Source organism: Bos mutus, chromosome 27 (genome assembly GCF_027580195.1).
Source record: "Bos mutus isolate GX-2022 chromosome 27, NWIPB_WYAK_1.1, whole genome shotgun sequence".
Taxonomy (NCBI): Eukaryota; Metazoa; Chordata; class Mammalia; order Artiodactyla; family Bovidae; genus Bos; species Bos mutus.
This window is the reverse complement of record NC_091643.1, coordinates 37762869-37786642: the sequence shown is the minus strand read 5'-3', so window position 1 is coordinate 37786642 and position 23774 is coordinate 37762869. Positions and strand designations below refer to the sequence as shown.

General features: G+C 41.6%; 1 protein-coding gene across 1 annotated transcript; it reads left to right on the top strand.

Annotated features, from left to right (window-relative positions):
* The first annotated feature begins 14600 nt into the window (after positions 1-14600).
* Positions 14601-23548, top strand: SPCS3 (signal peptidase complex subunit 3). The gene is made up of 5 exons (XM_070364384.1): positions 14601-14914; positions 16290-16365; positions 18535-18609; positions 19205-19320; positions 20262-23548. The coding sequence occupies exons 1-5, from the start codon at positions 14772-14774 to the stop codon at positions 20392-20394; spliced, it is 543 nt and encodes a 180-aa protein (XP_070220485.1). The 5' UTR covers positions 14601-14771; the 3' UTR covers positions 20395-23548.
* The last annotated feature ends 226 nt before the right edge of the window (positions 23549-23774 follow it).

Below are 23774 nucleotides of genomic sequence, written 5' to 3'. Positions count from 1 at the left end.
AAATGATGTATCATACAGGGAGTTTATTTATACATTTATATGACCTGGCTTGAAGCCTGTTCGTTGTTGTATTGCTTCCTGATTCTTCTGAGAAGTTCCAAAATCACAAATAATAACAAAGACATAAGAGAACAGAAGTGGCTCATTTTGGAATAAAGAAGCGTATCAATGATGGGTCATGCTGGGCAGTGTCGCAGGCTTTTTTATGCTGCGTGTCTTATCCGGTTGCACTGATGTACACAAAACATCCCTAAGACAAAGGAGGTGTAGCTGTAAAATAAATGTGCCAACAAAGCAGGCTTCTCCTTTCCCCAGGGACTGAGTGGTTCCCAGAAAAGTAAATTAGGTCAATGTATTAGAAAGCCGCCACAGCCCTCTTTATGGGAAAGCCCCCTGGTCTTGTTTTCAGAGGCAGAGATCTAGACCAAGTGGCTGTTCATAGGCCCCTGTGGAGCATTCCACATGTGCTTTGGGAAGTGATGAAAATGAACTGCAGACTCTTGACGGTGGAGTAACTGACTGTGAGATTGTGGAGGGTGACCCTCCCGCTAGTCTTCCCCCTGGCACGGGGAGGCATGTGCCCACACCGGGGACGCATGCCTGGGGACAGCTGGGCCATCACAGCGCTCTGAGTCACCCGCACACACTTCCGTGCTGTGGAATCAGAAATAAAACCCACCTGAGTCACGCCTCAGTGTCTTCTCAGGTTTCACTCCTTCCTGTCTACCAGTAAGTGTGATTATAAATAATTATCTCCACATCAGCTCATCAGGGGACTGGATTCTTTGGGCCTGAGGAGCACTTTTATTTCAATAAGGCTGCTATCATTGGAACATTCAGTTTAACTCCCTACAGTTTTTACTAGTAGGAAAATACTAACTCTCCAATATCTAGGACTTTATGTCAAGATGTCATGCTTCATCTTAATGAGTTCCTTGATTTCCCACCTTTCTTTTGTTAGTATAAACTCTCTTGGCAACTTTTACCATCTCTATTTCCATTAATCACTAAATAAAAATTAAGGCTAAATAGAAAAGCTCATAGTGAGTGAACTCATCAAATATAAACTAGATGCTGTATTTTTTACATTATAGATCCTTCCAAGCAACACCATAAGTTATTCATATTTTATTAGTATCTAAAGGACACATGAAAAATATTGTGTACCTATTTTCCTGGCACTCATGTTTTCTTAAAAAACAAACTATTGATTAGTAATTTAAGTGATTTATTGATATAAATACTTTTATCATTTACCATGTTCAGAGGATATGGTAGAGTGAGGTAGGTGATTAGCTAGCATATCCTAACCCATCTAATCAAACCGAAACTGAGCTCAACAATTGTGTTACTAGAATGGGTGATGTAAGGAGAGTTAAAAGCACAGGGAGAAATCATTTATTGAGAGTTTACTATCAGCCACATGTTTTACGTAAACCTCCTCATGTACGATCTTATTCTATCCCAGAGGAGTGTCTATTATAGTCATTTACATTTTAAAAGATGAAGAAAGTGGAGTTCTGGGCGCTTTGGTGACCTATAAAAAGTCCATCTGAGCAACAGCACTATTTGAACACAGTTATGACTTTAAAATAGGTGCTCAAGTTACTGCCCATATTTTCTATTTTTAAGCACTTACTGTGGGAACGAGCAAGTACGATTTGTGCATATGGAGAGTGAGACAGAGTCACACAGAAGCACACACACAGCAGAGAGGTCGGACAAAGATTGCCTTTAATCAGGTACCTAAATTAGCGTCTAAATCAGGGGGTGAGCCATCCAGGCTCTGATGACTCCATGAGATGGAATCTCGTGTGTATTTGATACCTGGGAGCCAAGGAAAAGGGGATTGTTTGGTGACTGGGCTAATACTTCTGGATTGTTCAAGGCTGGTGAGCAGCTCCCACTGAAACAGCGGAGAGGAAATAGATAGAGGGGCAGAGAATAGGGCAGTCGAGGTGCAGTACACTGAAAACCACGCTGAGTGCTCAAAACGGGGTCAAACGACTGATGAAAAGCAAAGAGAATGAGGACCAAGAAAAGGACAGGGGGCATCACTGGTGAGCTTCAACTCACTGTTTCAGTAGGTTAATGGAGGAGGAATTTTAGGACATCCAAGACCAGGGGTGATCCTCAGAGCATCTTCAAACAAAAAACAAAGAAAACAAAGGCCCCTGGGCTTCCTCTTTCGGGCACCTTTCTGGGTATGATCTCTGCTCCCTCCACCACAGAGGTGTCACAGATAAGACCACTCCCTGGGACCCACCTTTCCTCTTTCAAGTCTCTTGTTCAGCTTCCTTTAGCATCCCAAGTACTATATGCATGAGTTGACACTGTGTGTGTGATGTGTTTTCGAGACTTAATTTCATGTCATTCAGATGTCAACTATCATAATAAGTTTCAAATATGGCCAGATTAGTCTATAAATTTCCAGAGATAATGAGGCTAAATCGTTTTGACTTAACTACAGCATTGATTCAAATTATTATACTAAACATGTCAAGAGGATATAATAAAAATTGCCTGTTTCTAGTGCTTTCCAGTTGTTATATCTTAGCATAAATATTTTTTATGTAGAGGAAATAGAGTGACCCTATTGAAATCATGATTTCCTTGTTTTCTTTTTTTAAAGAAATATGATCCTCTTCTCTGGCAGAAATCTTAAGGTTCTATTTGACTTTTTATTCATTAATATATTCTTTTTATGTGAATATTAATAACTACTCCAACTGGTTGTCAGGACTATAATATAAGTTAGTGTTTTAAAGTATTTGGAACAGTGTCTAGCACATACTAAGTGGTGCTTTATAAAAATCTGTTGAATAAATTAATTAAAAAAAACCAAAAATATGGCAACTGAAGCAAACTGATGAAGATGAGGTTGGAAGGTGTAGCTTGGTGTGTAAACAACAACAACAACATGGAGCATGTATTTTTAAATAATCTTGTCAAGTGTACATTTAAATCTGTGCATTTTACTGTAAGTGAATGACACTGCAATAAAATAAAAAGAGGCATAAGAATATCCAAATACATACAGATGCCCTAAATTTCAATATAAATGCCCTATCATTTTCCATGTGAAATAAAATTCAAAAGATATGAATGAATCCTAAAAAAGTGTTCAAAATAGATATATTCATAGGAATCAAAACTGGAAATAATCCAAGTGTCCATCAACAGGAAGTGGATAAACAAACTGGGATATTTATAAAACATAATACAGTTGAACAATAAAAGGATTAAGCTACTGATATGTGCAAAACATAGAAGATTCTCAAAAACTTCTGCTGAGCAAAAGAATACATATTGTATGATTTCTTTTATATGAAGTTCAACATTATAAATATCATATAACAATATAAATATATGGTGATATGAATTAAAAGGCTGATTTCCAGGGATGGGGTTGAGGATTGACTAGAGAGGGCAATGAGGTATCTTTCCAGGAAGATAGGAATATTATCTGTCTTTATTTGGGTGATGGTGACATGTGAGGGCAGGAGGAGAAGGGGGCAACAGAGGATGAGATGGTTGGATGGCATCCCTCACTCAATGGACATGAGTTTGAGCAAACTCCAGGACATAGTGAAGGCCAGGGAAGCCTGGCGCGCTACACTTCATGGGGTCCCAAAGAGTCGGACACGACTTAGTGACTAAACAACAACAACAACATGGAGTATGTATTTTTAAATAATCTTGTCAAGTGTACATTTAAATCTGTGCATTTTACTGTAAGTGAATGACACTGCAATAAAATAAAAATTGTCAAAATAAGTGTTGGCTTTTGGTAGTGGCAGGCTAGTTAATTCTCCCAGCAGAGACAAAGAAAATTTCTGGGTGAAATATTAAAACCACATTCCTAGTAATATCCACGAAGTACGAAGAAAGTGAGAAAGTCACTGGCCCAAGAACGTAGGACAAGAGGAAAATCCAGAGAGAGATTTCAGGCCACGCTTGCCCCAGGGACTGAAGAGATGGCAGAGAGATTAAGCAGTCCTCCTAACAGTCCCTGGGGGAAAGGACGCATAAAATGTGATGTAAACAGTCTGCCAAGATCCAGGGCCATGGTAGAGGGCTCACACTTACAGCTGATGTCCAGAAGAGGCAAAAGAGGAGTGAATCAGAGGTACACCAGCCACTTTGAATGACTACAATCTACATGGTCTAGAAAATCTCTATCCTGGAGATTGGCTTAAGGTGATTCAAGATTGCTAGCACCCGTAGGCATCTGTCAGAAAGAAACAATGAAAAGCATGCTCTCTGGAGGAAGATAATATCACAGGCCTTAAATTACTTCTATACATTTTTTTAAAGACATATGTAGCACTCATTCAAAAATAAGGAAACACACAAAAAGATGTATCAATATGAATCAGAACCAGCACAAACGAAACGACAGAAAGAAGCCCGTAAGTACTGGGGACAGTGAAGTTTCCAGAAATCTAACGCGTGTCCTGTTTTTCACTAAGCTTATGGAGACGGAAGCCAATGTAGTCACTCCACCAGGAGCGGGGGTGGGGACATGCCCAAGGCCATGTAGCCCCCCTCACAGGGGACAGATGATGGGGGTCACGTCTGCTGCAATGCTGGCCTCTGCCCCAAAACTAGGCTCCTTCCCTTTGCCAGTCTGTGGTGGCAGATGTGTTACTATGTTCTGCGCCATGATGGATGCAGGCAGCAATGATGCCAACCGGCTGCCAAGCAGCTTGGCTTGGTCTCACCAGGATGAGCCCTTTCCCTGGGCATCCAACAAGGGACCCAGATGGTTCAGGTGGTACCACGGTTTGCTATCATCGTGTGTGGCCTCCAAGAGGAGGGTCTTCAGTTTGTGAGCTTGTGGTTTTCCAGGTGGAGACCGAACAGCTAGGCCATTGGCGACAGCCCCAGAATCAATAAAAAGCTAACGCGCCTCATCGAGGGGCGTGCTGGCTGGAACTGTGAGAATGCGAGGGGATTCCACCAACCGAACGGAGAGACCGCGTCCACTCTAAGGTCTGCATCGCAGGCACTGAGGCTGAACAGCTGCCGCGGCGCAAGGACACCATCTGGTTTCAGCTTGGCCAAACAGGCAGTGAACCAGGCCCCGGCTTTCTGTTCGTGAGCAAAACATACAGCAGCTGTGCACACCCTCGGCTCTCACAGACATGGTGCTGAGAAACGACTCCCTACCTCCCCCAAAGTACTGACGCTTTCATTTATATGAAATTCACACAAAGGCTTCCCAGGTGGTGCTAGTGGTGAAGAATCCCCCATCAATGCAGGAGACATAGAAGATGGGGGTTCCATCCCCGGGCTAGGAAAAGCCCCTGCAGGAGGGCATGGCAACCCACTCCAGTATTGTTGCCTTGGACAGAGGAGCCTGGCGGGCTGCAGTCCATGGAGTCAGACATGACTGAACGACTGAGCATGTACACAAGTAGAAAATCTCACAATTTGCAAGATAATCCTAATAGTTTAATATATAATAAATATGTATGTGCTATTATATCCCCTCAGAGGAAGGCATGGCAACCCACTCCAGTGTTCTTGCCTGGAGAATCCCGTGGACAGAGGACCCTGGTGGGCTACAGTCCATGGGGTCACTAGGAGTCAGACATGACTGATGCCACTTAACACAAACATCATAAAAAGGCAAGTCTGAACCACTGTTTTTAGGGACACATACTTAGGTGGTATGGAGCACCCCACTCCAGTACTCTTGCCTGGAGAATCCCAGAGATGGGGAGCCTGGTGGGTCGCACAAAGTCGGACACAACTGAGTGACTTCACTTTCACTTTTCACTTTTCACTTTCATGCATTGGAGAAAGCAATGGCAACCCACTCCAGTGTTCTTGCCTGGAGAATCCCAGAGACGGGGGAGCCTGGTGGGTCGCACAAAGTCGGACACGACTGAAGCAGCTTAGCAGCAGCAGCAACTTAGGTGGTAAAAATGAAATGAAGAACAGCAAGTCTGTGTTTACCAGGTTAGTGGTTATTTTTGAGGTGCAGAAGGTATGACAAAGAATGTGTATGTGGCAGGGGACAACATCCTGTGTCTTGAACTTGGGTTACCACGTCTTTATGTATTTGTTTTGTGTGTTTTTCAATATTGTTGAATTTCACAAATTTTAAAAAGGGCCTAAGTCCCTTAGCATGTTAATGTGTAAAGGAATTGGAATCTACAGTTAAAATCACTTGCTCATATGGGTTACCAGTTCAAAGTTAAAAAAAAAAAAAAAAAAAAACTCAAGCTAAATTAAGATCTAGACATGATTATACCAGTTTCTTATTCAGCTCAGTCAGAGGAGTTCTCACTCAGGAACTGGGTAGAGGTGGTGTTCCTGCACCTTCTCCAGCCAGGATTCTCACCTGAATGACAGTCAGGGCAGCAGGAGCCCTACCCGCTCAAGGCCAGGCCTCCAGAGTTCCTAGCTTATCAAACAGTTCAAACAGATACTAGGTCGGAAAGGATTGTCCACAGCCCTAGCTCTCTACCTAACAAATGCAGAAAACAGAACCGGTCCTTGCTGCTGGCAGTTATCCCAGGAAAAATTACATTCCTGGAACGCCGTATTAACATTGCCAAAACCATGGCAGAAACTCAGTGGTATCTGAGTATACTAGCTGAGGGAATAAAAGAAAAACCTGGATTTATCTTGACCAGATTGCATACAAAAGGATGGGAACATTAGAACATCTACATACTGGGTGCTTATAAGTTATTTCTCAGCAAGAGCTGAATTTGGGTACTATGTACATTACTAGGTTTGGGGAGGAAACAGCCACCCAGACACAATCTCCTCTCTCATAGTGACATTTGTGACACTGAAATCTTTTTGCAGAGATTTTGAGCTTGCAACGGAGAAGGTTCCAGTCACCGGATCTAATTTGGGGTACTGTTCCGGCCACAGGACATACTTTGCATTTCCCCTTGAGCCTTGCATGTGGGCACTCTGGGCTCTGTGCAGGAGCTCCACGTGGCAGCTGGCCCCTCGGTTTCTTCTGAGCAGACCCTTCTTGTGCCCCAGAGGCTGCTGCCACCGTCTTTTCGGGTGGAACTGCTTAGTTTTAAGAAATTTGTGTCTCTGAGACAGTGTCCATCAAGTTCTCCACACCTGTTCCAACTGGAAAATCACCCTCAACAAACTGCTGAACTGAAAGCTACTTTTGGAGATTTTTTAATGCCTGTTCCTCGAGGGATCTTGGGAGGCATTTATGAATCCAGATGCTTTGTTTTCCTGGAAACTCTAGAATCCCAATCTGGGTCACGTGCGTTTGATCAGCAGCTTGGTTCCAGTCTTCTGTCCCTTTGAAGCTTATCTGTTGAATCTCTGCGTATTTTTATATTTGATCCCATGGATAAGTCAGATTTAATTAATAAGTTTAATTCCAGAACCTTTCTAGTGTTTTGTACAAGCAAAGCAATAAGCTATCCTGCCTTCTGAAAGCAGGAGATACATCCTGTCTTCTTAGGTCTATGTTTTTGTAGCTGTGTTAGTGGCTCGGTCGTGTCTGACTCTTTCTGATCGCATGGACTATAGCCTGCCAGGCTCCTCTGTCCATGGAATTCTCCAGGCAAGAATACTGGAGTGGATAGCCATTCTCTTCTCTAGGGGATCTTCCCGTCGCAGGGGTCGAATCCAGGTCTCCTGCATTGCAGGCAGATTGTTTACCGTCTGAGCCACCAGGGAAGCCCAAATCTATTTCTCTATAACCTGGCAAACACTTGCAGAGTGGGGCCTCAGAGATGCTAGTGTGATGATCCAGAATGAGCCTTCCTTATAGAAAAATAGGTAGCAGTCTAGGATTTTGATTTCCCCAGACCTGATAGAGGGCCAGTGTGCCTGAAGCCAGGCATGAGGTGGTGCTGAAGGAGGGACATGACCCTAATTTTGAGCCATGGATACTGGACACTGTCAAGTACCCGCAGACTCCCCTCTAGAGCGTCTTCTCGCAGCTGCTGACAGTGACGCCTGCCAACTGCACTCGCTTTCAGTCCCCTTGGGGACCGCCTGTGATGCTCCCCACTCACCTGCCTGCATGCAGGGCTCTGACTCGAGATACCTTCTCAAAGAAGCCAACTGCCACATCACAAGTCCATGGGACTTCATTCTAAATTAAATGGAAGGTGATTGAAAGGCTTTCCTAAAAGCAAGGGAGGAGGATTTTAACTGGTGTATACAGAATCACGGAGGACAGGGACAGAATCGGAGGACCGGTGACGGCGCTGCTGCACGGGCCAGCTGAGGTGACGCCTGGAACTAGGGTAACGAAGTGAAAACTGAGAAAAGTGGATGAAACGCAGGACACACTTAGGGATGGAGTCGACAGAAACTTGGTGACTAATTGGGTAGTGAAAGAAAGAAGGCATCAAAGAATAACATCTTTGAGATGGCACAGCACAATCCTGGATATGCAGGGGCAGAAAATTCAGAGCACCAGAATTCCACGTTGATTTGTGAAGCTTTACGCAACTGCAGAAAAGAAAGTGCTGAGAAAAGACTCCGGGGCTAAACATCTTGTGAGACAATGCGTGGGCTTCATTTCAGAAAACTGTACCCAAAGAAATACGTAACTGGTGTAAATTTTAAAACATGGCCACGGATGATTAGCATTTCCATATTCTAGCACTATATATTTCATGTGTTTTCCCCATTTCCTAATAAATTACTGGCAATGAATTGCCATCTGGCACTTTGTAACTAAGCTGAGCATAAACACTGTAAACAGAACGACAAAAATGTAAGAAAACTGGTACATGATGTACCAGTTTTGGGCTCAGAAGTCAATCATGGCTTAATATTCCAGAAAATAGACTTTAATGATAAGTCTAACGCCACATAATGTCATTGTTGAATAGGGGTTTGTTTTGTTTTGTGGCAAATTATGCTTGCTCAGAGACCAAGAGTGTCTTTGCCAAGAATTTATTTAACACAGGTTCCCTGTGGGGATTATAATAATTTCATAAGCCAACAGCATACAGGATAATGTCTCTTAATAAACCAATAAAGAAATAACAGACTCAAGCCAATAGTAGATTAATTATACCATCACCCCAGACAAGGGGACCCGGACATTTCTATGAGCTGGTTTTCAGGGAAAAGGCTTCACCAACTAGAGCTAATGGCCAGCTGCCAGCACAAGAATGAAAAGTCCCCTGTTGGTAGAACCTGTGGCTTGGAATGATTGCAGTGGAGTTGATAGGCAAGAGGACAGTCCCTCTTGGGGCCACTCCTGGTAACAGTTGCCTTCACAGCAGGAGCGAATGCCCAGAGATCTTTGGAGAGCTGTTTAGATCAGCAACGGCCAGCCTTTGCCTGGACGCAACACTCTTGAGTGTTTGTAACCTAAGTGCCCCCTTGCCCTGGCTGCCTCTCACACATTCTTAGTGACCAGCCCCCAGTGACCCCTCAGCTGCTGGGCAACTTAGTGCTCAGCATGGATGTGGTTGATGACATCCTGACACACAATTTCACTTTTACATCAAAACACTAACTTCATTGGGAAAATAAAAAACGAGTGGGTATATATAGCAGATTGCTATATGGCAGAAACTAACACAACATTGTAAATCAACTATACTCCAATAAAAATTATTAAAAAAAAAACACTTTGTTCTTAAAAACCACTTCACTCTTAAAAACAGCTTCATTTTATCATAAACAAGTGGATTTGAAATCATAACAAACCACTGCAAAACAGTATTAAACAAGGTAAGCATTTGGGCAATGACTGGAGTAAAAGAAAGCAGAAATTAAACGGCACAGATTTAAAAACAAACAAACAAAAAAAAAAAAACAAAGAAAAACCAGCAGAGAAAGAAGGGATCTATCTTGGGATGTGTCATATCCATGGGACTGGCTGGCTTATCTCACCTTAGACCAGTCATGTTTCTACCACCAATGACCACCCAGCTACACTGCCTCTGCTGTGGCTCTCAGGCTGGTTCACTCACCCTCAAACTTCAACACCCAGGCCTGCAAACTTGGATGTCAGTCTCCTGTTTCCTTATATTGTCAATCAAATCGTAGGTTCATTAGGCTTTATCTGATTGGTGAAATCTGAGTCACATGTCCGTACCTGGCAGCAAAGTGCTGGGAAAAGTAGTTATTTTTCGGATTCTGCACTGGGAAGAAGAACGCACACAGTGCAGAACTGCTGATATTATCATGTGGAGAAAGCACTGAAAAAAATTTAGGTAAACATGAATGACAGATGTCCACCATAATTAACGTTCCAAAATCTTCACTGGAGTTTAAACTCTATTCTATCCTCAATGTTCTCAGTTTCTAAATATATTTTTTACTAAATAACGGCCAATGCAGGAGATGTAAGAGACATGAGTTTGACCCCATGGTACGGGAAGATCGCCTGGAGAAGGGCATGGCAACCCACTCCAGTATTCTTGCCTGGAGAATCCAATGGACAGAGGAGCCTGGTGGATTACAGTCCATAGGGTTGCAAAGAGTTGGACATGACTGAAGTGACTTAGCAGCAGGACCACTGAAATAATCAAAAAAATTAAGAACCAAAGAATTCTGGATGCCTGACTTACAACGTTTCTTATGAATAAAGATTGAAAACCAACACTAATGTCTTTAGGAATGGATCAGCTGTTAGCCTGCTTTTTGGCAAAGTCAGACATTAAAACGCATCTCTCTCAGTGGAGCTATAATTGATTACTTGAGCTCACTGGAGAGGGTTGCTGCTTGAGAGATTTATTTATAGTGCCTCAGATTTACACATTGGATTGATAGTCTAATGAAATGCTTCTTTTATAATTCTAATTATAAATGGGTCTTCAAATAATTTACTCCTAGATGAATCAGAGGCAGTGAGGACATGCATGGGCACCATTCTCAGGAGGTGAGCTCAGAATGCTGGCCTTAAGGTTTTCTGTTTGCTTTGGTTTGAGAGTTCATCTCTCTGCATAGCAATTTTCAGAATTAGGCTGACTGGCATTGGTTGTTCTAGTATCCTTCTTCTTCAAAGCAGATTTTTGGTTATCTAATACAGTTTCTGGTAGGAGTCTCTATTTGTCTCCTTTCAATAGTATCAGCGAATTTTCCTGCTATTGTTCAATTAAAAAAAAAAACAGATTATCTTCTTTGTTACCAAACATTCTTGGCTTAGGCAGGAATAAAGCAGTTAATGAACACATCTTCTTTAAAGCACGTCTTCTGAAGACACAAAATCCCTCTGGAATAACAACAATCAGATATAAAAAAAACACAATGGAAACATTAAACCAGTGTTTCAGGGCCAGTAAAACAGTGTTGGAGAAGACTCTTGAGAGTCCCTTGGACTGCAAGGAGATCCAACCAGTCCATTCTGAAGGAGATCAGCCCTGGGATTTCTTTGGAGGGAATGATGCTAAAGCTGAAACTCCAGTACTTTGGCCACTTCGCATGAGATGCAAAGAGTTGACTCACTGGAAAAGACTCTGATGCTGGGAGGGATTGGGGGCATGAGGAGAAGGGGACGGGATGAGATGGCTGGATGGCATCACTGACTCAATGGACATGAGTCTGGGTGAACTCCGGGAGTTGGTGATGGACAGGGAGGCCTGGCGTGCTGCGATTCACGGGGTCGCAAAGAGTCAGACACAACTAAGCAACTGAACTGAACTGAAAATAGACTCCTACTCTTTACCATGGTTGGTTAAGCAAAGAATTATATTTTGTTTTGAATAGTCTAATAATAAACTATTAATTTTAAGAACAAAAATATATTAGCTAATACATATATATACAAATATTGGATTTATAAATTATATACATAAGGTAATAGAAACGATGGAAATTATATTATATATATATAATATTATCGATTCCAAGTAAGTTTAAAATGTGCGTGTGTGTGTGTGCGCGCACTCAGTTGCTCAGTTGTGTCAGACTCTTGGCAACTGCATGGACTGTAGCCCGCCAGGCTCCTCTGCCCATAGAATTTTCCAGCCAACAACACTGGAGTGGGTTGCCATTTCCTACTCCAGGGGATCTTCCTGACCCAGGGATTGAACCCTCATTTCTTGCATCTCCTGCATTGGCAGGCAGGTTCTTTACCACTGTACCAAATGGGAAGCTAGCTTTAAAGTGCATTATCTTATTAATTCCCATAATGCATTGACTGAACAAAGAGTATTGTGTGAGTTGAATATGCACTTCATATAAAAATGTCCTTTAATGATATCAAATGATAGAAAGCAACTTTTCAGATAATGGAATATGAGAATAGCTAAACTGACATTTACTGTAAACCTCTGAACCAAAGAGAAGTACAAATGTCATGTGGGTCGCTCTCTAGATTCACACCTACATCCAAAGCCTCAATGAAGATGGAAAGGAAGAAATGTAGTTTGTAGACTGACTGAACTTTTGCTTTCTCTTTATATTTATTTGAGAAAAGAAGCAAGACAGGATCTATTCACTGCTTTCTTCCAGGGATATTGGTGTTAAGAGTCACCTGGTGTCAGGAATCACTTGGTGTTAGGAATCACTTGGGATCTTTCACAGGAAATTTGTCACAAAAATCACCAACTACTAACTGATACTGTGTTTTACACAAACGAGCAATGTTAAGAGCAGAAAGACACCCAAAGTGTTCGTGTACAACTCAAATAGTATGTTGATTTTCACCAGAACCACAACTGTCTTTGGGGCAGTGGGTCTTGCCTGCCTATATGGTAAAATCAGTGCACCTGGCAAGCTCATTACTCAGCGCCTGTTAACGGATCTTATACCAGATCACAGGTTCTTTGCTTCCCCACCTGTTCCTAGAATATCATACACTTATGACTGACTCTTACAACTAATGATTAAACCACAGAAACAGAATTTGTGCTTCACGAACTTTGGTTTTAGTAGTATATTCGCATCCTTTGAATAGTACTTTTTACTTCCTTCCAATATAAGGATTCAGACTGTATTAGTGCAAAAAAAATTGAACATACTTCAGCATCCAGAAGCTAAAATCTAATAAATTCCATTTACACAGTTTTTTTCCTTCAGAATAGACCTTTCAAAGGAAGGATATGAAGAATTCAAATATTTCCTTATTCCCTTTTTGCAAGTTACTAAGATAGAATGATAAGAGTTGCATATGGATTTTTAACTTTTTAAGGTATTCTTCTTGGTTCACAGACCTGCAGTCTTCTTACCATTTCACAACATGAAGGGACGGGTAGGGACCTCTCTGGGGTCTCTTTAGAAGGGCACTCATTTTACTCATAAGGGTTCCACCCTCTTGACCTGCTCACCTACCAGAGGTCATCTCTTAATACCACCACATTGGGAGTTAGGATTTCAACATATGGAATTGAGAGAAGGTGGTCACAAACATTCCATCTATAGCACAGAGCTACCAGAAAAATCATATGATCACATCCAAAGATACAGAAATATATTTGAAAATAATTCAACACTCGTTCATGTTTAAAAAAAAACTTCTCAATAAAGAAGTAATAGATACTTCTTTGATATCCATATTATACACACAGACATCTCTGTATCATGTGCAACACAGTAGATGTTCAACAAATCATTGCTTCATTTAATTACTGTGCTGCCTGGAACATAAAAATTTAGGGCTTAAACTTAGCTAAAGATCTCTCTTTAGTTTAAAGCTTGTTTGGTTTTCATTACTTGGCCCTACTTCAATTCAGCAGGGGCTTTGTCTTATTAGTCCTGTTCTCTTAGAGCCTGCTGTACTAGGCATTTAAGAAGAATTTTAACTGTATGGCTGGATGAAAATTGAGGGATTACTGAGTAGTACAAAGAAACAAGGGCTCAACAACTGATCAGGTCAAACAGCAATAGGGTCAGAGTATCATTTTCTGGTCTGCAGGTATCTCAGGTGTTCGCACTCTTAGTTTATGGACTCAAAACTTTTTAAGAAGTTAACTTGAGCGGATTACTGGGCTCATTGAATCCTATTTTTTAAACTACACACAAAAAACAAAACAAAACCCAAAACGAAAACCCACCTTAGCTGCTAACAGCAAAGGTGACGGTAGTTTATTTAAGCTCAGGGATTGGCAGTCTGAACCCTACGGTCTCTCAGGGCCATTATATATTGATGGCTTGCTAAATTTACGCTATGAATTTATATATTTTATAAAAATGTAAACTATCCTTTGTGTGGCATAGCAGTTCCACAGCGATCACCTTCTTTGATCCTGAGAGCCCAGTGAGGTCATCCTTTCAGTTATCCGATAATTTTGTGCCCCACGCCCTCCCCAAAAGCTGATGTTCTAACTTTTATCAGGCTTGACAAAGGGGAAAACCGGGCGCTTTGTAAAATGCTGCTTTCAAACGCGACCCGTCAGGACACGCACCAAACGATCTTGCCCCGCTGCTGGTTTTAAACGCAAAATAACGGAACCTAAGCACCTAGGAAGCCACAGTTCCACCCAAGCTGACTAAGAGGCGGAGAAAGGATGATGGGCATGGAGACCCGGGCCGGGCTAGGGACGTAACACCAAGTGGGCGGAGCTTCCTCGGGCGAAGCTCCGCCCCTCCCCGTCGCTGATTGGAGGACGGTACAGGGGGCGGCCCCGCGCGCGGTCAGTCTCTCAGGCTCCGCGCGCGCCCGGCCCGCCGGTGGGTGTGTCCGGGCAGCGGGGGCGCGCGCGCTCGATCGCGTCCGGGACCGGAAAGGAGGCGGGGCCGCGGCAGCGCGCGTCCCCGGAACGCGCGGCGCAGGCGGCGCGGATCGTCGGGAGCCGGTCCGCTGCCGGAACGGGGTCCCGGCTGTGCCTGTGCCGCGGTGCGTTCTCGGGGCGTCGGCCGAGATGAACACGGTGCTGTCGCGGGCGAACTCGCTGTTCGCCTTCTCGCTGAGCGTGATGGCGGCGCTCACGTTCGGCTGCTTCATCACCACAGCCTTCAAAGACAGGAGCGTCCCGGTGCGGCTGCACGTCTCGCGGATCATGCTGTGAGTGCGGCCGACGCCGGGGGGCGGGGATAGGCGGGCTGGGTGTCGGGGGGTCGGCCGGGCTGCGGGGCCCCCTCACAAGCAGCCGGCGCCCACAAGCGGGCGGGTCGGCCCCCGGCGCCCCCCTGCGCCGCGCCTTCGCGGGCTCGCTCTTCAGTTTTCTTGTGGCGCGTTGCTCGGGTCGGCGTCCGCCCTTCCTTCCGGTTCCTCACTTCCGCGCCCGCGCGCGGCCAATGAGGGAGCCCCACGACAGCGCTGCGCGCCCCCCACCCCCCGGCCTCGTACCCCTAACCCGCCAGGTGTCCGCGCCGCTCGACCCCCGACCCTTCACCTCCCCGGGGTCTGCTTGCTCCTACAGCCGTCGAAGGTGCCTGCCGACTGGGCCGGAGGGGTGAGGGTGCCTGGGTAGGACGCGACACCCCGGCGCTGCGCGACGGCGTGCTTTGAATTTAAAAATTTTTGAAGGGCCATGCGGCTTGAATACAGTCTGCAAACATGCTCCCAAGTAGAGTTTTAAAATGACATGGTCCTTCCGCTTTTTTTTTTAATGCTAAGATTTATTTTCCGGGACTTTCTTCTTCGATTCGTAGCACTTTTTTTTTTTTTTAAACTCCCTGGTTCTTCTGTCATTCTTCTCTGTGCCATCTTTCAACAAGTGCTCTCTCGTCTTCAACCTTCGTTTTATTTCTTAAGTCGGAAATGCGGACCAGCTGGTCATCTGATAGCTATCCCCCCACTATTTTTTTTTTTTTTCCCCTGCCTATGTTGATGTTTTTTAGCAACTGCTTTTTTTTACATGAAGATAGACCCTGGCTGGAACTCCCGAGTCTGTCTGCTCTGGGAGAGTTTAGAAAAGCGTGGCTCATGGTAAATCCTGAACTGTTAGCTCCTGGGTATCTGGAGCTAGCTTCTTACCTTCCTTGGTCTTCATTTGGTTTTTTCTGAAGTGGAAGTAACACCCAACCCATTGGCATGTTTGAGCATTGAGATGATTGTCAAAAATACATAGGACCTGACAGAGACACATAGTAAGCGCTCAATAAATAGCAATTGTTCATTTTGTTTTGGTTTCCCTATAGTCGTATGTAATTTCTTCTTCCCCTTCTTCCAGATCACTTGACATAAAATATTTCACATTCTTTGAGCACTTTTTATCTCCCTCTGGGTTTTGTTAGGGATTCTTTTAAGTTAAATGGAAATAGCTGAAGACCTGCTTTAATAGTGAATTAGAATGTTTGTTGATACACAAGTTTCTCTGATTTTTACTTGTTTGTGGGGTACAGCTAGACCGTCTTTCACTTATGTAAGGAATTTTGTGAATTTTGTATGCTGTTAAGTTTGAAGGATGGTGAAACTTACTGTTTTTTGCTTCTAGAAAAAATGTAGAAGACTTCACTGGACCTAGAGAAAGAAGTGATTTGGGATTCATTACATTTGATATAACTGCTGATATCCTTTTGAAAAAATATTCTTCATTGCTTGTATAATCATATTGTTCAATGACTGGGGGGGCAATAAATGTTTATCCACCGTTATCAGTCAAACCTTGGAAATTTCTCTGCTTGTGTTTTCATCAGTATAATCGTGTTAATGTCCCCTCATTCACACCTTGAGAAAACTTATTTATAGATTCATGAGTTAAATCTAGGGCTTCTCTGGTGGGTCAGATGGTAAAGTGCCTGTCTACAATGCAGGAGATCTGGGTTCGATCCCTGGGTTGGGAAGATCTCCTGGAGGAGGAAATGGCAACGCACTCCAGCTACAATAGTTTTGAGTCTGGATTTCAGAAAGAAAATAAAGTTAGATCATTTAGCTTAAAGGAGGAAGGATGTTAGCAGTACTCAGCCTACCTAGATGCAGTGTTTCATGTACACTCCCAAAGAATATGTCAGTATTTTGTGATAGCAGAAAGAAGCATATGTTAAAAAAAGCGAATTGCATGTGCTGTGGTTCAGAAGGTCATTATCAGATGATTATTATTAAAAGTGCTAGCATTCTGCCTTATAGTTCTTTTATAAGTACTTATATAGTAAGAGAAATCTTAACAATGAAAGCAATTACTTAAAATGGAGGTTTATTTTGAATTTCCACCTTTTGACTCCTTTTTGGCCAGTTTAATCTTCTTTTAGGGGCTTAGATTACTATTTTAGCAATATTCTTCCCAGCCACTTCTAGGATCTCACCTGCCTTTTTAGGACCCCAGGATTAAAATTGAATATGGAGACTGAATTGTCTGTACTTGTGTAAAGCAGCTGTCTGAACAGTGGAAGCAGATTGTGTACCTGGGAAGTTTACCTGACATGCCCCTTACTACCCTGGAATTACTTTTAATTTCATTTTTTTTTTTAAATAAATTATGGGGTTTAGAAGTAGACTAGTAATTAATTCTTTAGGCACTTTTTTTTTTTTTAAGGAAATAGAATACACCATCAGAAAAGTTCTGTGGCAGACTTCTGCTATTAAGTCTTCATGTCTTTTTTTTTTTTTTTTTAAGCTAGTAAGGGAGTTTGGATCTAGTGTAAAAGTAGGAATTTTGTGTATTGGGCAATTACAGTGAAACTTCCTGATATTTGAGCTATTATATTTATATATTCCCAGCTTCATCATTTGTAGTTTAGATTCTCTTTAACATGGCTGCTAAAAGTTGAAATTGTACCTTTCCATATAAAGAGATATCCAAGACTTCAATTCTAAAATAGTGATTCTTAGTGGACACACATATCCAAGAGAGGAATGTCATGAGCATGAACCTCTTAGCATGTAAATGGATATAATGAAATGACTGACTTAATGTATGATGCTGAATGAAATCCAGACATTAACTCAGCTCGTTTCTTAGTGCCACTGTGCTTAGTCGCTCAGTTGTGTGCTACTCTTTGTTACCCCATGGACTGTAGCCCAGCAGGCTTCTCTGTCCCTGGGGTTCTCCAGGCAGGTGGGCTGCCATCCCTGCTCCAGGAGACCTTCCCAACCCGGGTCTCAGTGCTGCTAGTGTTGTAATTAATCCTGGTGAGTTTTTTCACTCTGGTAAACCAAATTGGTGTTCATACTCTTACTTTATAAGGCACATCATGGGTTGAGACATTTTGATCTCTACTGGCATGTGTCCATAAACAACATGTACAGTTTACTGTACTTGGTTTAGTTCAGTTCAACTTGTACAGTTTACTTGGTTTAGTTACTTGAGCCTATTCTTTTTTGCATAACATGAGGTTGCCTTGCGATCATTGGTGATACTCAGAACTCCATTGGCATCAGGTATGTTTAATATACTAGGTCCTCTTTCTTTTAGACTTAGTGGGTTGATTTTCCGGAAAACTAAATTTTTATTTCTTGGCTAATTTCTTATTAATTGAAATATCTCAGGTAGTAATGCTTAAAGGAGCAGGGAAGGATGCTCTTAATCTCACTGATATTTTTTGACTTTGGAATGAGCTGGATTTTACACTGTATTATCTTTTATATGTTTTTATTAGTGGACCAGTATGTTTCTGGGCCACCTCTTTTTTATCTTAATTTTAGTATCAATATTGCTATGAATGATCAATTTAAGAATAACTAAAATCTTTTTAAAGTTGTATGCTGCTTTGTGATTTATATATTCCTTAATTTATTTACATCTAGAAAATATATTTGATTGGAATGTTAAGCAGTTGTTTCTTTATTTATCAGCTGAATATTCAACAAAAAATAATGTAAGTACATGTGTGGAAGTATTTTTGTAGCTATTTAAAGCCTCATTCTCTAGGAAAGAATATAAATTTTATATATTTGAAATATCTGATCTGAGTAATTTAGTAAAAATCACAAGCCCATGGAGATGGTGACTCTACTAACAAAACTATCTCTTTTGTAGCTTCTGTCTTTTTTACAGATGTGTTTTTTCTCCATTTCATGTCCTTAATTTCCCAAACTTGTTTGTGATCTGTCAAAGCAGTGACTTGAAAGGATTGTCTGACTCCTAGGGTTTTACCATAACGAAATTTCTGTTTCTCCTAGGATCTTGCTCTGAAGAGCACATAAGTCTAAAACCTTGCATTGAGTTTCAAGGGCTTTAAATAATAGGGTTGTCTTAGCAAAAGAGGTGATTTTCCTTAGGGAAGAGTCTTGTCCAGGAGAGGTTGGACTCCTGTGTCTATCCACTTGTATCATTTTGTCTGATTTAAGATTTTAACAGTTCCCTCAAAGTGAGATTCATCATATAAATAAGACTTTATTTACCAATACATCTGAAGTGACCGAGATGCTAATTTCTATTGAATTATCTAATTAATTTTTATTTTAATGCAGGCTCTGAACCAGGTTGTCCTTTGGGACAAGATTGTTCTGAGAGGTGATAATCCGAAGCTGCTGTTAAAAGATATGAAAACAAAGTATTTTTTCTTTGATGACGGAAATGGTCTCAAGTGAGCAACCCTTTGTCATTTTTTACATGCGATGCTATGTGAAGGGGAGAGAAAGACGTGATGTGTTTTTAAAGAAAAATGTTACAGGCTAAAAAGAAAAGTTGATAGAGAAGAAAAGTATTTTACTTAGCTCTGAACTGGAAGATTGAGCAGAAACAGTGCTGTGCAAGCCGGAGCCTAAGCGCTCGGCTCTCTTGCCTTCTGGGAACTGAATAGTCAGACTGGGAGGGCCTGGGGCTTCTGCTCTCAGCAGTGCAGCGTCCTGGGCTGCTGATCCTGAGGTGGGACTGTTATCCCCAGAGGGCTCCTGTAGGGCTGTCAGAGGAACTGCCAGGGAACCTGAATGAGGAAGCAGCCTGTTGGTCCAGGATTTGATACTGAGGTTCCTGGTTTTGGTTCACTTAACCTCTCTGAACCTCAGCTTCTTTTTGTACAAAATGAAGGAATTAGAATGATCTTTTGGGTCTGCTTTGGCTCTAGTCTCTGTGGGTCAGCTTTGGAAAGAATCTTAAGGAAGAGCTATTTTAACCAAACCTATTTTTGCAGATAAAAATTTTCCAGCATTGAGAGATTTTGATCAATTCAGGTTTGCCCATGTGGATAATGATAGAATTAAGTTTCAAATCATTTCACCCTGGTTTCTAGCTCAAATGTGTTTGTGTTTCCTGCGTTTTACATATTTAAGCGTTTTGGTTGATGGCTTGCCTGTGATGCTTAAGTAACTTCAGGTGGGTCATTACGGGAAGCCTACAGTGAGAATGCTGGGGTTTTCCAGCATTGTCTGAGATTTCAAAAGACTTGAGAAAATGTGTTTGTAGATTAGAATTCCACTTAAGAGCTGGTTAAAACATAAAGTATCTGATACACAATGCTTGAATTAAAACATTTTTATTGAACTACAAATGTTTCTGCTGACGTCTGTTTATGATGTCTCGTTACAGGGGAAATAGGAATGTCACTTTAACCCTGTCCTGGAATGTCGTACCAAATGCTGGAATTCTACCTCTTGTGACAGGATCAGGACACGTATCTGTCCCATTTCCAGATACATATGAAATAACGAAGAGTTATTAAATTATTCTGAATTTGAAACAACATATTTTTATACCTAATGAATTGTATCTCGTTTCTCTCTTCCTTGCATCTTCATTTGTTTTGCGTTAACTTTTTTTTTGGTATAAGAATGAACATCAGAAGGCATATTTGAAGGGAAAGACTAATGTACTACCTAATTTTCCAAATAAAAACAAACAAAGGCCACCAGAGTGGAGTATTATAAGAGTGAGACAGCCACATCAGAAGCTTCTGTGAAATACCTGTATTTGAAGTCTTTGTTGTATGTCCATCATTCTGGATGGAATATGAGTGCTCCTGAAGGATAGTCAGTACTTTGAGGTGCCTGTGGAGTCGGGAGAACTCTATTTAAGCCTTGCATTCATGCAGGCTCACATTGGATGTGATTTGGAAGCAGATATCTTCTTTCATCTCTTTTACAGTATATTTCAATACTGGAAAAATTAATACTAGTGAGAAGCCTGGTTTACAAAACAGCCAAACATGATGGAATTTTATTCCATTTGTCTTAGGAATGCCCAAATGCTTGTTTTTCTGACAGGTGACTAGCAGCTTTCTCCACTAAAGACTAAATACCTCTTTATATGCAGTAAATCATTCTCAAATCATTTTAAAGTCACTTAAGTCTGTGTCTTTCAGTGCTTTCTCTAAAAAAAGCTCCTTGGTATTATATCTTTGTGTGATTTTTTTTTTTTTTTTTTAACATTGCCATAGAAAGTTGAAAATGTTTGCATGGTTTACTCTCTGAGTTTGTTCTCCTGAGCATGCTTAGTGCCACAGAGTGGTAATTATTTAAATTTTTTTCTAGGTCCACATTTTAATAATTATTGGGGTAATAATAATCAATATTGTTGGTGTGCTTTTCTATTTACAAGCACTCACGTATATTTGACTGTATGTGATTCTCAATAATATAATGAGGTAGGTAGTGCAAATGTTAGCTCTTTGAAGATAAAGAAACTGACCCAGAAGTTGATTGGATTGCTTCCAGGTTATTACATAGCCAGCAAGGAAGGGCACTGACCCTTGAACTCAGATCTCTTTCTCTGAGCATGTCCTTTCTTCTATACCTCAGATGACAGACTAGTCAAAATTCACTTCTGTAATTTTTAATACAGTTTTTGTTACCCTGGACGCCCTTTCTATTAGAAGAGTTCCTTTTCTAAATGAAAGTGACTGATTTTCAAGTTGCCAACAATTTATATAGAGGTAATATGTCACTCATTCTCTGCATAAATTAATTCTCACATTAAAAGTAAAAGAATCCAAACGTATGTAAAAATAATTTAGAGATTGATTATATAATCATATTTAATCATGTTTTTTTCTACAGTGGACAAATAAATATCCTCAAAGGAAGCAACTGCAGATCAATCATCCCTAAAAGCTAGACCAAACACTGCAGGAACAGTGTCAGCAGTAACCAAAAAGGGCTAATGTTTTCTAAGCATCGTTTACACCAGTGGCTGATGTTTGTCATGAGAAACACATCTCCATTTACTTACATTGCCTGGAACAGCTTGGCTTGTAAGGGCATGTGTTCTGTGGAGGCCAGAGGTACAGTGTCATGAATACTAGACTGGGTTTGGCTCGCAGCTTTTTCATTAAACTTTTCAGGGTCTCCGTTTCTTTATCTGTAAAATGACAAGAGTTGGACTAGTTAACTTAAATAGTGATTTTTTTATACCATACACATCTGTAAAATTCGTTGTATCTCTTTGGCCGATTGAACAGAAAAGCACCTTAGTAATGAGAGGGCAGATGTAATAAGGTGACTGAGATGAATTAACATATAATTCATATTGATCTGACTTTATTTCTGTTAGATTTTGCACCCAGAAGATTTAACTTTTTGTATAGTTTTTGTACAAATACTAGACACAAACTTAACATCTGTCGGCATCAAAGCTTGAAAGGGTGTGTGCTCCTTGAGGAGGGTGCTCTCAGTGGGCCTGCAGCCCAGGGCAGACCCAGGGCCAGCTGAGACATTCAGAGGCCTCTGGACGCCTGGATCTGTGTTTGCTGCACTTGAATGTGGAAATTTACTCCAGCTACTATTCAGTCCAGGCTCACCCCCTTTTTGGAGTTAGGTGAGGAAGGGGAGTAGAAAGGCCCACTAGCACAATAAGAGTTTTTGCTTTCATTTGAAAGAGAAACTGCTCAGGACAAGGATGATCCAACACGGGAATACAAAACCTTCCTCTCAGGAACTCATTTTTGGGTTTGCACATCTTTGTAAGTCCACTGTAACTGCATGAAAAGTTGGACCTGTATTCAGTTGATAACATTGTCTACCTTAGCATCAGTGTTTTCAAAAGTCTTGCATTTCCACAAGACTGAAGGCTTCACACTTTGGATTAGAAAGTCCTGGGATCATCCTGGGGAAGAATTGTGAGACTCTGCTCTAGTGTGCTCCCATGTTCCTTTTCTCCTGCGGTTTAACCTGGACCAGCACATATATCTGTTTTCCATGCCCCACAATTGATTACATTGGGTTTCTTTGTGCCTAAAGGAAGATAACCAGAGACCAGAAATCCTTTATGGTGTAATAGGAAAAGGGGTTAATTTGAGTTTCATTTTTTTTTTTTGAGTTTCTGTCTTTGTAATTATCTTACAGCTCTTTGGTGGGTCTGGCCAGCCTAGTGATAGCACTGAGAGAGGCTTTAAGGCTATAAGAACCATCTCAACCTTAAAGCTTCAGATCTTTGGGCTACAGGTTAATGGGGCTGCTTTATAATACTTTGAATTGACATGAAATGAGTTTATGGGGGGGAAACCATAAGCTGTGAATTTTGATAGTCAACATCTGTCCATTTCAGAAGCCTCCCTTGCTTTTAGCAGACAGCCTATGTACCTTTTATGTGACTGCCCGTGGTTTAAAACAATCTGTTTCAAAAAACTGTTGCATGTTTTGATGCAATTTGGGAAACTGTTTACTTTAAATTCATAAGAAAAACATTCATGTCGATACTGAAGAAACGTTTGAGGCTTTTCTTAATTGCAATAAACAACGTTTTTCTAATGAAAATGAATTTTGTTTACAAGCAAAAGGTATGCATTTAAAAGATTTTCCGATTGATGCTTTTTTTTAATGTGAAGCTGCTGAACTAAAAATGGATGAAACCAAGTCTAGTAAACTTGAGTTTTTTTCTTTTTTCCTTTTCTCTGTCTTTTTCTGGGGCAGGTGTGGGGGAGGTTAGTCACACCTAGCAGATCTCCAGAGACTGCTCCTACCCTAGACTGTAAGCTCTTTGAGGGCAGTCTTGTGGGTTTATCTTTGTATTTTCCCCAAGGCCTGGCACAGTGTTTTGCACAAAATAGGCGCCCAATAAATAGTAATGATGAACCAAGTCACTGTCTCTGTAATGTGGCCAGACCAT